Consider the following 14,909-nt stretch of genomic DNA (forward strand, 5'->3'; position numbering starts at 1 on the left):
GAGCCCCTCCGAAAGGACTGCGTTTGGAGAGCCCCCATGGACTTTGCAGTGTCTGTGTCCTTTTTTATTTTCTCTAGGGTGGTGTCAACCTCCGGCCCGAATAGGTAGTCGGGGTTGACAGGCTGGTTGAGGATGTTATTTTGTACCTCAGGTTTGAATCCGGAGATTCGCAACCAGGCGTGTCGTCGCAACATGACGCTAGTGTTTATGGCTCTGGCAGCTGTATCCGCGGCATCCAATGCACACTTAATGGATGCGTTTGTGAGGAGTTGTCCCTCCCTGATGAGGATCTCTGCACCTTCTTTGAATTGGTCAGGGAGATGTTGGAGTAATTGTTCTAATGTGTCGTAGCGTGCTCGATCGTAGCGAGCGAGGAGCGCCTGAGTATTGGCAATGCGCCATATGTTAGCTGCCTGGGCCGCAACCCGTTTGCCGGAGGTCTCTAGCACCTTGGACTCTTTGTCCGGGGGAGGAGCATCACCTGTTGTTTGCGAGTGTGCCCGTTTGCAAGCATAAGCAACTACAATGGAATCCAGAGGTAACTGGCCTCTAATGTAGGTAGGGTCCCCAGGCGCCGACCTGTATTTTTTGTCGATCCTGGGGTTTATTACTCTTGCCCTGGTGGGTTCCTTGAAGATGTCCTTTGCTGGTTTGAGGACACCCTTCAACATGGGTAGAGTTTTTATATTCCTTTCTGAGGATGCGAAAGTATCCATGAGAAAGTCGTCCTCGACGGTGTCAGAGTGGAGCTGCACACCATGATTGGCCGCAGCACGTTCAATTAGGGCGTTGAATGCGGCAGTGTCCTCTGTGGGAGATGTTTTTGCTCCATAGAGTAGCGGGTCCTGTGCATCCATAGGTGCACCCGAGTCTACAGGGTCATCCCAAGCTTGGTCAGGGTCCTGTCGGCCTTCAGGGTCCATCTCTCCGGGGTAGGGGACGTGGTCACCCATGTAGTCCTCCAAAACGTCTGTGTCGGAGTGTGTGGGAGAGAAGGACTGTGGATCTTGGTAAGAGGATTGGAGAGGTTCGTAAAGAACTGGTTCCGAAGCCACTGGCAGCTTTCTCTTAAGCGGGATCCGGTAGGAGTCCAAAGCTGGCTCGGAAGTTATTCTCCTCTTGTGGAGCATCATCCTGCCGGTGTCGGCGTCGATGATATGTGATGGAGACGTCTCCGCAGGAGAGCGTTCGGCAGGCGTGATCGTGGTGTGGGTGACCCGTGTTCTGATTTGGAACAGTTTTGGGGCCGTGGATGGCGGCAGGCCAAAAGAGATGTTGGCTGGTGCCGAAGAGGCTGTTGGAGCTTTTATCGGCTCGGAGCCCGACGTGTCCTGGAGGACTGCTTTGTGTTTGGTGCGTTGCGCAGCAACGGGCCGCGCCTGGAGCGCCATCGATTCCTTTGCGCCGACCGGTTCTGTAGAGGCGGGCGTGGACTTCTTCGGCGCCGGTGAGTCATCGAGTCGAGGGGCGTTAATGGCCGTCGACGTCTTCGATGAGTGTGCCTTTGGTGGTGCTGTCGAAGCGGTGTGAGACGCAGCAGGCAGTTTGACCTTTGGGGTCGGAGCCGATTGCGTCGGTGCCGGGAGCCGAGTAGGTTTGGTGGCACCGTAGGTCTTTTTCCGTGTGTCGGTGCCGACGTCGGCTGCTGCAAGCTCGGCACCGAAGTCTCGTTTGGTAAGGTCGGTGCCGACGGGTTTTGCTGGCGTCGAAGGTGTGGTGGGCCTCGATCCGACCAGCGTCACTTTTGGTTTCGGTTTCTGGTGAACCAATTCAGCTTTCGGTTTCGGTTTCGAAGAAGGGAAACCAGCCGTTTTGGGTAGTAATGGCTGCCGCTGAATGTCCGAGGCCGGGCCAGAGGGCGGGGCCGAAGAACTACGGGATAGGTCTTGGGTAAGGCCCGAAGGCGATCCCTCGACCGGAGCCATAGACTGGCGCACTGGGATATCCTCAGTCTGTACGGGTAGGCCTTGCTCGTCACCGGAGCTACTCTCTTCGGCCCCTAAGGCCTCATTGTAGTCTCCTACCTCGGTGTCGGCTTCATCTCTGTGAAAGAGTCGTTCTTCGACGTCTTCCGACCCGGAGTCGTGTTCGGAAGCGGGGCTGGAGGGTAGGTTCTCCACGTCTTCGACATCTTCGTCCTCGGCGCTGAAGATGTTGGCCGGGGCCGGTGCCGCTTGCTGCGCTTCGAGTCTCGCTGCTCGTCGATTCCGGAGAGTCTTCTTGGATCGGAATCGGGCACAGGCCATACATGTAGATTCGTCGTGATCCGGTGAAAGGCATTTGTTGCACACCGGATGGACGTCGATATGGGGATATTTCGCATTGCATACAGGACACCGCTTGAATGGTGTCCTCGATTCCATCGTCGATGACGGGTCGATGGTCGGGTAAAATGCGAAAAAGTTGGTTCTGGAAGTTAGTAAACTAACAAGATACTATCGATACCGATCGGGAACAGTACCGACGCGAACTAAAGGCCTTTTGGCCTAGAAAAAGTTTTTCCTAACTTGAGTCAAGATAAGCACATCCGAACCCAATGGCGGAAAAAAACAATCTGAGGATGGAGAGGATGCCCATGCGCACTGTAGTCCAGGGGAGGAGTCACCTATCCCAGGATACTTCGAAGACTCTTCCAGGACAACAACGTGCAAACATCCGGACCCAACACTAGGCGGCGATCTATGCACAGATATGAATTCAGCAGCCCACATGCCTCGAACTGTTAAAAACCAATGTTGGATTGGGGATCTTACTACAATCACACTATTCTTTTTTACTCGTACTCAAAAAAGATCAAATGGTTTCAGATAGTTTGAGAACCTTTCTGATTAGATGCTACAGTAAAAATGATTCAAAATGAGCTAATACAAGGGGTTAATAACAAATCAACAGTAGTTTAGAAAAAAATGTCCGTTTAAGACAACGGATACCACTTCTCCAATAATATGTGCATGTTCTACTTCTGGCCTTTTTTAAATCAATGCCGATGCCATCAAATCCATTATTAGTTAAGAATGTCTTCACAAATCGTCAACACAAAGAATTTTAAGCAATGATATGCGAGTCAAACAAGGAATGGACATGTTTCCAGTTACATACTCTTTTTGAATACTGCACCAATAACATGCTTAAAATCATTTGTAAGTAAGACACAGAAGCTGGATTAAAATTATTAAGCATTGCATTCTTGGTAGGAAGAATGTTTTACACTGTCCATAAAATTACTTATTTTCAATTCAGGCTTAGAAAATGTTTACATTACTGCTGCAGGTCTCTTGATTAACTCGAATACTATGCCAGACTTACTGACTGCTGCCACATTAGTAATGTGTTTAATATCGTTCTCAGATGGAATACATTGCCCAAGATATGAAAAAAGCAAAATCCAACAAGAATGTACCTCTTTTGTTCTGTGGGAACTGCGCCGACAAGAGCTCTCTTAAATTTACCAATGTCCCCATCCATTTTTGTCGGCATCCTCCATTACCACAAAAGCCTTACTGTGAAAGAAGGCAATATGTGTTTGTGAAAGCTTTTGTATTTTTCATTTGCATGACACTGTACACTGCTGCAGTCTGATCATTTGATAAGCCTGAAACCATTTTAATTTATAATTCTTTTTTCTTATCCTCCAGCTTGTCCTCAAACTCCCATTTCTCAAAAGGGTAATGTCTGTACAGCAAGGGATAGAAGAATATTAGCAGCTGTTTTGGTTTACAACTCACACACAGAAATAATCAGTTTAAGGCTTTTGGTAGAGAATTCTCGGAGCTTCCGGACGGACCATCCTTTTTCTCTGGCTTCTCCTGTATCTTGTACTTATCTAAAATTGCATGACCTGTTTCCTTGGCAGTTTTCTTCACAACAGCCTTTATACCAAGGTGTTCGATATTGAATGCTGTCACCCCAACATTAATGGCAGAATTAACCGCATTGTCTGTAGCACGAGCTGCGTCTCCTCCGTACCTTTACAAAAATAATAAGGATTTGTAATTTGTTGTCATACGATTTCAATTAATTCTTTTAAAAAAATCAGATCAATAGCAATTAATCAAGTGAGATTAACCTTTCAATTCGCTTTACCAGAATCACTCACCCAGAATCAAATAATGTGGAATTATTGCTGACAAATTATTGACTTTTGATCCCTGTACATGATTCATTCTTAGTTAAAACCACAACCCCGAATAATTCTGCAGCTGCTGAAACCACTAATGATCAAGATCGAGACAATAGACGTGCTTCTTGCCAACTGTACCAGAACTCTGTGCAATGCAACTCAGTTATAGGAAAGCCTGTGACTCATGTTGCAGAGGTCCATGCCTCAGATCATTCTCAGCAGCCTCTCTAGAAATGTAAGCTGTATAGCCAGACCACTTTCCCATGCCAGAAACTTCCATTCTGCTTCACTAAGAGCCAGGCACATAACTAAACACCCTGTCTGGAAAACAAACTGGAGGAGGACTCTGTTAATGTCAAAGCAGCTGCTATGAAGTATACACTTAAGATACATATGAGGTGGCCCTTGAAACTAAAGTAGGTATTGAGTGCTGCGGCATGGAGTTTATTTTAGCCTGCCATCTTGGCTGCTTCAAAACTTATACAGAACTTTATAAATAGCTTCAACGTTTTGTAAACTGATGAGGCATTTCAAACATGTTAAATTAGTTTGCTGGGACGCTATATGGTCCAACAACACTGCACAATTCGCAGCTGTGGGCATGGGAACTCAGAGTGCTTAGTGGAGGAGGTGACCTGTTTAACTGTGTGGCATGGCCATTTCTGCAGAGCAGGGTAAAATGTGGCATGCTGTGTCCTCTCAGAATCATTGATGGAACTTTCCTGACTCACCCGAAAATAGTGAAGAGCAAACCTAGGATCCATATAAGGTATCTTTTGATAGTTGCAATAGGTATCCTTCTCTCTAGTTTTTGATGGGCAACTTTGCCTTTGTTAATCTAGGATTCATTTATTAACTATTAATGGAAGTGTTATAGTCCGTATTATTAAAGATTATTAATGGAAGCGCTGTCCTTTGCTGTCATAAGAATGGCAGAAAAGTGTACTGCTACTGAAGCAGGACGTGGTTCTGCCATTGACCTAGCACTGAAGTCACATGAAAGTTGTACTTGACTCGATGGCACGAGTCTGGGATGAAAAGGGGCAGTTCTCAATGGGTGGATTCAGCAGTTGAAGTTGCAGATTGCGCGATCTAGTAGTGATGTCAAGCCAAAAGAGTATTTGGTAAAGACTATTGAAAAACGACCTATTCTTGACAACAAACATGATTTAGCAAAGTTCTTGGGAATGGTGGAAAATTTTAATAAATGTGTTCCTGGCTTTTCCAGTCGTATGTATAACTTGAGAGCATTGCTGAAAAAGGAGAAACATTTGTGTGGTCTCCACAATGTGAGCTAGAATTTGAAGATGTAAAAGATGCCTTATCTGATGCTCCCTCACAACAGAGTTTCGATATCTCAAAAAGATCAGTCTTGGTCACAGATGCCAGCTCCAAAGGGCTGGGTGCTGTGCTTAAACACAGAAAAGGCAGTGAAAAAAAAAACATTATGTTCATGTCCAGATGTCTGATTGGACTTGAACATAGATGATGGACTTGGCCCTTTTTGCAGGGTCATCCGTAAACTTTTTGCCTTTCTCCTAGTTTTTTTTTCCTGACATGGTGTTGGTGGTTTTAGGCCTCTGGGTAATTTAACACTGCTGTCCAGAGTAAAGTGCATGCGCTCTCTGTGTTAAATATGCTAAGACTGGTCTACACCTGTTTGACCTATTTAATTTACCTGTCAGTCCCTTGTAAAGTGGTATCCCATATACCCAGGGCTGGTGAATTAAATGCTACTGGTGGGCTTGCAGTGCTAATTGCGCCACCCACCAAAGTAGCCTTTCAAACCTATCTAAGGCCTCTGCCATTGCAGGGCCTGTGTGCACAGTGTGACTGCTGCTGTGACGTGGCACCTAAAGTGTGTGCCATGTCCGTGACCTCCCTTTTACTACCAGTCAGTCACCCCTACGGTAGGCCCTAGATAGCCCTATGGGCAGGGTGCATTGTAGGTAAAAGATAGAACATGTACCTGAAGCGTGTAACATGTCCTGGTAGAGACAAACAGCCATTTTGGTTTCTAACTACTGTGGGCTACCCTCCCATAGGAATGCATTAGGGATTCCCTGATAAGTGTTTCAGTGGTAATTCCTGATATGAGAGGCGCAGCGTGGGCAAGTTTGGAATAGTGACAATAAATGCTACACAAGGGTGTGCGCAGATTTATTATAACTATTTTAGAAATGCCACTTTTAGAAGTTGGCATTTCTGTGTGCTATGTGTCTGCCTGCCTGATGTGAATTGCATGTCTGGCTTTTGAGTGACGGGCTGGTGAGGTGCGTGTGGCTCCAGGAGGGGAAGGGGGAGTCAGCGCTAGGCTGAATGGGACATCTGCATTTGGAGTGGTGGGAGGAGAAATCCCTGGTCCCTGAATAGGATGGTGCCTGCCCTAGTAAATGCTGTCTCCGCCCCCATGTGGTGTGTCTGATGACGAGCCCCCCACCTAGCAATAGGGAAGAGGAGACTGGTAAACACAGTGCTCCAGAACCAGTTAGAACTGGTTTCCCCAAGCCCTGTGCTTTGCAGACAATGGGGAAAAGTGGTATAAAGATAGGGGCTGTGACTCCATGACAAATGTTGTTCCTGTGAGTTGGGGGGCCTGTTGTTGCTGCTGGGCTCCAGGAGGAACCACCACGAGGAGCTGCCTCCCTGCTGGAGGGCCCTGTGTGCTGGCCTGCCTGGGTCCTGCTTTGTCCCCTTGACCATTAAGGACTTTTTCAAGGAACGGTGGGTTTCGCGCCTTCTGAAGCGCTGTATTTTATTTTCCAGGAGAGAGGAGCTGGCCCGGCTGCAGCGCGAGGCTGCTAGGAAATCCCCGCAAGTGGGATTCCCCCCTGCACTCCTTATTGAAGCGGGAGCCCACCCCGCGTTGTGCCCGCAGTGTTGTGTGCGCGAAGAACGGGAGCCTACCCCGCTTTTGTATTTATTTTAATACGGGTGTCCCCCCCGCGTCTGTCTTTGGTCTGGCGGGTGCCCACCCCGCCTTGCACCATGAGAAGGAAGAACAATGGCTGCCGCGATCGCGCCGCGACCAGGAAGCCAGGCACGTCCGCCTGACTGTGGGCGGGGCACTGCCGTGAGGACCCCGCAGGAAGTCAGGAGAAGCCGGGCTGCTTGGAGGAGGGAGCACAGGAGCCTACCCCGCCTCCCAGGGCGGCCCGGTGAAGACGGAGAGTACGACGGGTCACCGGGGCTCCTGTGAGTGTAAGGGAGCCCCGCGTGCAGCAACAGTGTGGTCGGATTCCAGGCGGGGCTCTCATGAACAGAGAGAGCCCAGCGTGTTGCTGCCCTGGTAAGAGGAGAAGCTGAAGGCCGGCGGGAGCTCACCCCGCCTGCGTGGATGCTGGTAGCGGCAGGAGGAGCTCAATCGGAGTCTCCCCAGGCGGCCGGCAGAAAGGAGGAGAGCCAAACCTTCCCCGTGCCAGGATAAGAGACCGCCAGACAAGGTGAGGAGGGGCCCGGGATTGGGAGAGTCTGCCGAGGCACGTTGTCGATGCCTTCCTCCACCTACAGAGAACCAGAGGAGTCTGCCAGGAACCCAGGTGAGTGGGGCTGGAGTTTAGATATTGTTGGTGCCCAGAGATGGCATGAGGAGGAGCCTGGTGAACAGGTCTCCCCTAGGCACTGTTAGTGCCAGCACTTTGTCGGCCACAGCTGCACCGCACCAGCGCGGGCAGCTGCAATGTTGGGGTCATTTCTTTTTCTTGAGAAGTCCCGGAGTGGGACTTGGGGGCAATCTGTTGAGAGAAGCCAGTGCTAAGTGTGTTCGCCACAGCTGCACCACAAGAGCGCGGGCAGCTGCAACAAGGGGGCACTGTTTTTCTTTAGCAGCAGGTGGCAGCTGCACGCCCTGACATTCCTGGACATAGGGCATTTGAGCCCCGGTGTGCCCGGAGAGGAGGGGTGCCCTTGGTCAGTGTACTGTGGTGCACTCCTGACTTATGCATATTGTACCTATGCCTTAATGTAATTTATGTCTAAAGTACCAAATGGCATGTATGCACCCTGGTTAATGCCTCTAATGATGTCTATGCTTCTTATGAAGTTATTGCATAACGTGTTTATGCTGGTGAAGCCTAGTGCGTAATGTGTTTATGCTAACAAGGTTTGGGCCTAATGTGGATAAGCCTCAAGGTGGTACCTAATTTTATTTTATTTTATGCTTAGGAGGTTAGTGCGTAATGTGTTTATGCTAATGAGGTTTGGGCCTAATGGGGGCGCTAGAGGGCGCGCGGCCAAGATAGCTGTGTTCGAGTTAGGCTCCCGAGCTGCAGAGCCGTTCTCCTTCGTTTCTCCTACCCGGGATGTGCCCCGGGGCTGCAGATGCTGCCTGCTTCTGCCCGTGAGGTCCCGGCGGCCCTGTGGGGCCCGAATTGAGAGCGGGGGCGGCCTCCGACTACGTGCCACCACCCTAGTGACTTGCCCGGAGAGAGGTGCGGGACGTGCTGGAGGCGGCGCCCGGCCGCGAGAGTCACTCTGCACCGCGGCTTGCCACGAGGGGGCTGGGCCGCGCAGCGCGTTGCAGATCGGCGGCTGGCTGGCTGGCGACCCGTGAGGGGCTCCCACGCGACGGTGGGACCCGGAGGGGCTTGTGACCAGCTGCACAGTGGCCCTGCCTGATTGAGAGCGCTGAGCCTGGAAGCGCTTGCTGTGGTGGTCGGTGGCGGTGGCCATTACAGGCGGGGGCGATGGTGGCAGACATGGGACCCTACAGCGCCTGAGAGCTCGGTGAGTGAACTGGTGAGAGGCCCCACTCTGGCTACGATCATGTGGACGGGGACCTAGTGAGCGCCTGGCTGCGGCCCTCGGGGGCGAGGGGGATTGCTGCGATGGCGGAGGCGACCCTGGGGAGCGTGATGTGGCCCTGAGAACAGCGCCGTGGGAGTAATCGGACGGACCGGCCCAACGTGAGGAGCTTGGGGGACTGGCCGCTTGCCTACTGCTGGGCGCGTTGCTGTGGTCCGGCCATTGTGGACTAGGCGGTGCGCGGGCTGGGGGATGGCCGTGATCCCGGTGCCGGCTGACGGCTGACCAACAGACCGCGACAAACTTCCCCCGCCAGTGAAGCTGCCCTGCGCCCTGACCCCCTGGCGTTTGCCTGACTCGTGGTAGCGGGACTGGGCCCCTTGCTACCGGCATCTAGAGGTGCCTGGAGTCCCGGTCGATCTCGACACGCCACTGGACCCTCCGAATGCCGTTGGCGCAGCTACTGGCCATGGGGCGGCTTTGGAACAAACACGCCGAGAGCAGGCTGAGGGCGGAGGGTCCTGACGCGGCGCCGGGACGCTCTGCTGGGACTGCGGCACCGCCTGCGTCGACATTGGAAGCCAAGATAGATGCCATGCTGGCAGCGGTCGACCGACTGGGCAACACGCTGGAACAAACCAGAACCTCCCTGGAATCCCGGATCGACAAAGTCACGGTTGACTTCACTTTGCTCCATGCTGACCATCGTAAACTGGCGGACACTGTTGCCAGTCAAAGTCAGGCGTTGCAGGATGTCCAGCCGATAGTGCGCAACCACTCTGCCACTTTGCAGGACCTGATGGACCGCGTTAACACTCTAGAGGACCGTGCAGAGGATGCAGAGGGCCGCTCTCGGCGCCAGAACATACGTGTCGTGGGTCTAGTGGAAGGTGAGGAAGGACGACGACCGGAGCAGTTCGTTGAAGGCTGGTTGCGGGACATACTACCCCCGGGGGTGCTCTCCCCGCAGTTTGTGGTGGAGCGGGCGCACAGAGTGCCGATGCGGAGACCTGTCCCTGGGGCACGGCCGCGTCCTTTCCTGTTTCGGCTCCTCAACTACCGTGACAGGAACGTGATCCTCCGGGAAACGAGGAAAATGGGTGCCCTGACGGTAGGGGGTGGCGCAGTGATGCTGTTCCCGGACTATACTGCGACCGTTCAGAAGCGGAGGAGTAACTATCTGGAGGTGAAACGCCGACTCCGTAAACTGCAAATCCAATATTCGCTGCTGTTCCCCTCGCGCCTCAGGTTGGTCACGAAGGATGGGACACGTTTTTTCGACACCCCGTCTGATGTCTGGGACTGGCTGGAGGAAACGGGCCAACATGGTGGCCCCAGGCCCGCAGACCCGGGCCTCTTGGGGCGCCAGGAGAAACGACTGAGACGACGGAGACAGAGGGACCGACGCGGTGGAGCGGGGCCGAGTCCTCCTGCGGCCCGAGTCCGGAGAGGATGCGCATGGAACGGCTGGAGGCTCTTGAGGCGGTGGCCACCCTGGGATCTGTGAGCAGCCAAGGGGACGTGGCGGCCCGCGCACACAGTGACACTGAGACTGACCAGTCCTCCTCCCCGTCCATCATACTTTCAGAGGACCAGGTGTTACCAGTGGTGACTCCCCAGACGGCCGACCTTCTGGGGTGAACTCTTGCCTGATTGCACTGTGTTCAATGCAGGTGCCCTGCGGGGGTGGGTTGAGTGCTGCGGACTACTCTTGGGGGGGGGGGGGTGTTTCCTGCCTCTGGGTTAGTGGTTCTGTGGCTCTTTATGCTTACACGACTGGGCTGGTTGGGGTGCTGCGGGTGTGACGGGGGCTGGAGGGACAGTGTGGGTTCCCTTACACGCAGGACGGGGTAGGGAGTCCACGCATGCCTTGGTCGCGGGGGTGCGGGGTGGCGGCGATGCCCACACACACTCCTCTGGGGAGCAATTGCGCGACTGGCGGCCCTGCAGGCACACGAGGCTCTGACAGGGGTAACACGGGGCTCTTGTAGACCGGGACCAGCAGTATTGCCCTTTGGCACCCACTAGCACATATTTGGCCTGGTAGTTCACAGGCGATCGAGTCTTACATGTTTGGACGAATGCCTGTTCTGGGGTTTGCCCTTGCAGTTATGGAATTCCTTCTGTTAATCTTACTTTTACCTTTGTTTACCTACACTCTGCAGTTCTATTGTACACCATGTTATTGCAGCAGGCGGTCTGGGCAACAGTGATCTTGGTCCCCTTCCTCCCCCTGGCTGGCCCGCTCCTGCCCGTGGGCCTCGCGTTGTCCACACTCAACACTGATGGCTGACACTGCGATAGTCACATGGAACATTAGAGGCATGCACACACCGGCCCGCCGATACTCTGTTTTTGCCTACTTGCAGCGGCATAGGATAGCGGTGGCCCTTCTCCAGGAGACACACATGACACGGCCAGAATTGGATAAATTACGCGCTCGGTGGAGGGGGCAGCTTTTTGGGACCACATATTCTGCGCATGCTCGGGGTACGTTGATTTGGGTACGGGCAGGTACACCCTTCACATGCTCCGAAGTAGTGATTGATCCTGCTGGACGATACACACTGGTTCGGGGGAGGCTCAACGGGCACTCTATGCTTCTGGGATCCATCTATGCCCCGAACGTCGACCAACCGTCGTTCCTAGATCAACTCTCGGTGGCCTTAACCCCGTATGTGGGTCTTCCCTGGTTACTGGGTGGGGACTTTAACGCAGTGCTGGACACGAGCCTTGATAGATCCTACCCGCCGCTCCGTAGCACACAGGCAGTCTCGAACGCGAGGAACCTTACTGATTGGCTGTCGCGATGGGCGCTGCATGACGTCTGGCGTACCTTACACCCCACTGACCGACTCTATTCATATTACTCGGCGGTACATGACCTTCACGTCCGCCTTGACAGGGTGGTGGGTTCTCCTTCGCTGGACCCATTGATAGTCCAGGCGGAGTACCTGGGCCGGACCCACTCGGATCACAATCCTCTTAGGCTGCGTCTCTGCTGGGACCTGGGGAGGCCCCCCATTCCCACGTGGCGTCTGCAACCGGCCGCTCTTGAGGATGCGGTCGGCACGGCGGTCGAACAGTTCTTTGATCTCAACGAGGGTACGGCAGGGAGCGTGCTGACGGAATGGGACGCGCACAAATCTACCATGCGGGGACATTGCCTAGGGGCGACGGGGAATATTCGTAAGCAGCTTACGTTACTGCCTACCGCTTTGGAATCGCGGCTATTGTCGTGTGAGTGCCATGGTGAGGAAGGAGGTCAAGACTCGACCCGGCTGGCGCGGCTCCGGGCACGCCACGCTGAGCTGCTGGAGAGATTGCGCTGCCATAACTACGCTGCAAATTCGGCTCGGGTCCACGCCACATCTGATAGGGCGGGGCGGTTGTTGGCCTGGTTGATCAGGCAGGAATCGGGCTACGCACCAATAGCCTCCATCCGTGGATCGGACGGGACGCTGGTACACACGCAACAGGAGATCCATCAGCTACTCACAGCGCATTACAAGGCCCTGTACACTTCAACGGGGCGCCGACAGGCACAGGATCTAGACCAGTTTCTAGAGGCCGCCTGCCTGCCCACGGTTCCGGATGCCCACCAGGAAACATTAGAAGGTCCCCTCACGCTGGAGGAGATAGGGGAAGCGGTGGCCTCACTGGCTTCTGGCAAGGCACCTGGGCCGGATGGTCTCCCGGCGGAGTACTATAAAGCATATCGGGAGTCTCTGGTGCCCAGACTGCACGCGTTATATCTCACGGCCCTTGAGGAAGCTACCCTGCCCGCCTCCATGAGAGAGGCCTACCTGATCTCTTTACCCAAGCCAGGACGTGACCCTACTAACCTGGGGTCCTATCGCCCCCTCGCCCTTCTCAACACCGATTATAAAATTCTGGCCAAGGTCCTGGCGGAGCGTCTGGCCCCCACTGTACCTGTACTGGTGCACAGGGACCAGAATGGGTTTGTGCCGAAGCGCAGCACCTCGCTTAACCTCCGTCGGTTCTTCCGAGTTGCCGCACATGGCGCACAGCATTGGCCGCGAGCGTGCTGTTTAGTATTGGACCTTGAAAAGGCCTTTGATTGCCTTGAATGGGGGTACCTAGTGGCAGCATTCTTGCACTATGGACTAGGCCTCGGGTTCCTACAAATGGCGGCGCTTCTTTATAAGAATCCTGTGGTCCGGGTGAGAACTGGCCCATACATCTCTGAGGCCATTTCAGTCGGCCGTGGTACCAGGCAGGGGTGACCTCTTTCGCCTCTCCTTTTTGCGCTTGCCATAGAGCCCTTAGCGGCCATCCTACGGAAGGTTTTGACGGACGGCATTCCCATGGGCGACGCAACGCACCAGGTCTCCTTATGTGCGGATGACCTCCTGGTCTTCGTTAAAGACGTGGCGAACATTTCAGGGGACCTTGAGCGAGTCCTAACGGAATTTGCTACGCTATCCGGGTTAAGGGTGAATGCGGCCAAATCGTGCCTTTACCCGTTCTGCCCTGACGCTCTGGATCCCCAGTATCATCTGGGGGTTGTGCCTGTCAGGTGGCATCCGGACACCTTCCGTTACCTGGGCATCCAGGTGTATAGGCAGCCAGCTGACCTGGTGGAGGGCAACTTGGGCAGGGCGGTAACGGCGATCAGGGCCCATATGCGTTTCTGGGGTACCCTCCCTCTCGCGGTCACAGGCCGCATTGCCTTGGTCAAAATGGTGGCTCTGCCCAGGCTCCTCTACTATTTTGCTAATCTGCCGATCTACATCCCGGCGTTCTTCTTTGCCACCCTGGAGCGCTCACTCCGGGATTTTGTATGGGGTAACGCGCGCCACAGAGTGGCACTATCTAAGTTATATCTTCCCACGGGTCAGGGGGGACTCGCGATGCCGTGCTTTGCGCACTACTACCTAGCAGCACAGCTGCAGTGGGTAGCCAGGTGGTTGGCCGATAGGGAGAGGGATGACATGGCGTCCGCGGAGCCACCGCTCCCCCTGGCGGATATCATTGCGGCGTTCCACCCGACGGCCAGAGTGGTCAAACCGGGTCCCCTCCTTGTGGCAGTGGCCTACAAATGCTACCGGCGTGCCCTTTACTTGACCCGGTCGAATGTCCCTTACGCTCCTGCCATGCTGATTGAGGGCTCGCCTAGTGGACAGGGGATACTGCGCTCGACGGAGCTTACGGAATGGCACGCGGTGGGCATCTGCACATTGGGGGACCTCTACCGCGATGGTGCGCTTATCCCATTCGCTCAATTAGCGGAGGAGACGGGGTTACCAGCCGGTCAATTCCTCCGTCACTGCGCGCTGATCGCGACATTGACGAACCGGTGGGGAGCTCTTCAGGAGGAGCCGGCACAGCACCTCATGATGCAATACCTCCATGTCATGGGACGGGGCAGTCACATGATCCGTTGGTTCGCGGCCTCCCTGTGCACACAGGTGGCGACCGACCTGTCTCCTTTGCGCGGTAAATGGGAAGCGGACTTGGATCGCCCCATGGCTGACAAGGAATGGAGGGATGCGCTACAGGGGCCAACGCGGGTTCCCAGGAACTTGCGGTTTCGCCAAATCCAATACTTTATACTACACAGAGCATATCTCACTCCTGACTCCATAAACCGATATTTCCATCGCGCGGATGCAGACTGCCCACGCTGCAAGGCTCTGGACGCTGGACTGGTGCACATGTTATGGAGTTGTCCAGCACTAGAATCGTATTGGCGGACGGTGCATGGAGCGTTAAGTAAATCCGCCGGCCCGCTGGCGCCGCGGGAATGGCTGGCCTGCTTGCTGCACTTGTTTCGTAGAACTCCCCCCACGAAGGTTGCCTCTCGCTTCTTCGACCTGGGTTTGGTGGTGGAGAAGCGGTTGATCACCAAGCGCTGGAAGGCAGCTGAACCCCCCCGAGCGCAAGCATGGCGAAGCTCCCTGCTGGTGTCGGCGGGGGCGGAGGGTACGGCCCTTTTGCGGGAAGAAACTTTGGGCCTCAGGCGCACGCCTATAGCGAACCAGTGGGGCACACACTTGCAGACCCTGATGCAGCTGGATGGGGA

At 54.2% G+C, this 14,909-nt stretch overlaps 1 protein-coding gene across 2 annotated transcripts in view; it reads right to left on the bottom strand.

The window, feature by feature from the left end:
* Nucleotides 1-3,033: 3,033 nt before the first annotated feature.
* The window catches only part of SPART (spartin), a 304,345-nt gene continuing 292,469 nt past the window's right edge, over nucleotides 3,034-14,909 (bottom strand). For both annotated transcript variants that reach the window (XM_085621718.1, XM_085621716.1), the window contains one exon: nucleotides 3,034-3,966. In XM_085621718.1, coding sequence (XP_085477844.1) covers nucleotides 3,738-3,966 — 229 coding nt within the window. In that variant the 3' untranslated portion in view covers nucleotides 3,034-3,737. The remainder of the gene's footprint in view (nucleotides 3,967-14,909) is intronic.

Source organism: Triturus cristatus, chromosome 8 (assembly GCF_964204655.1).
Source record: "Triturus cristatus chromosome 8, aTriCri1.1, whole genome shotgun sequence".
In the NCBI taxonomy this organism is placed as follows: Eukaryota; Metazoa; Chordata; class Amphibia; order Caudata; family Salamandridae; genus Triturus; species Triturus cristatus.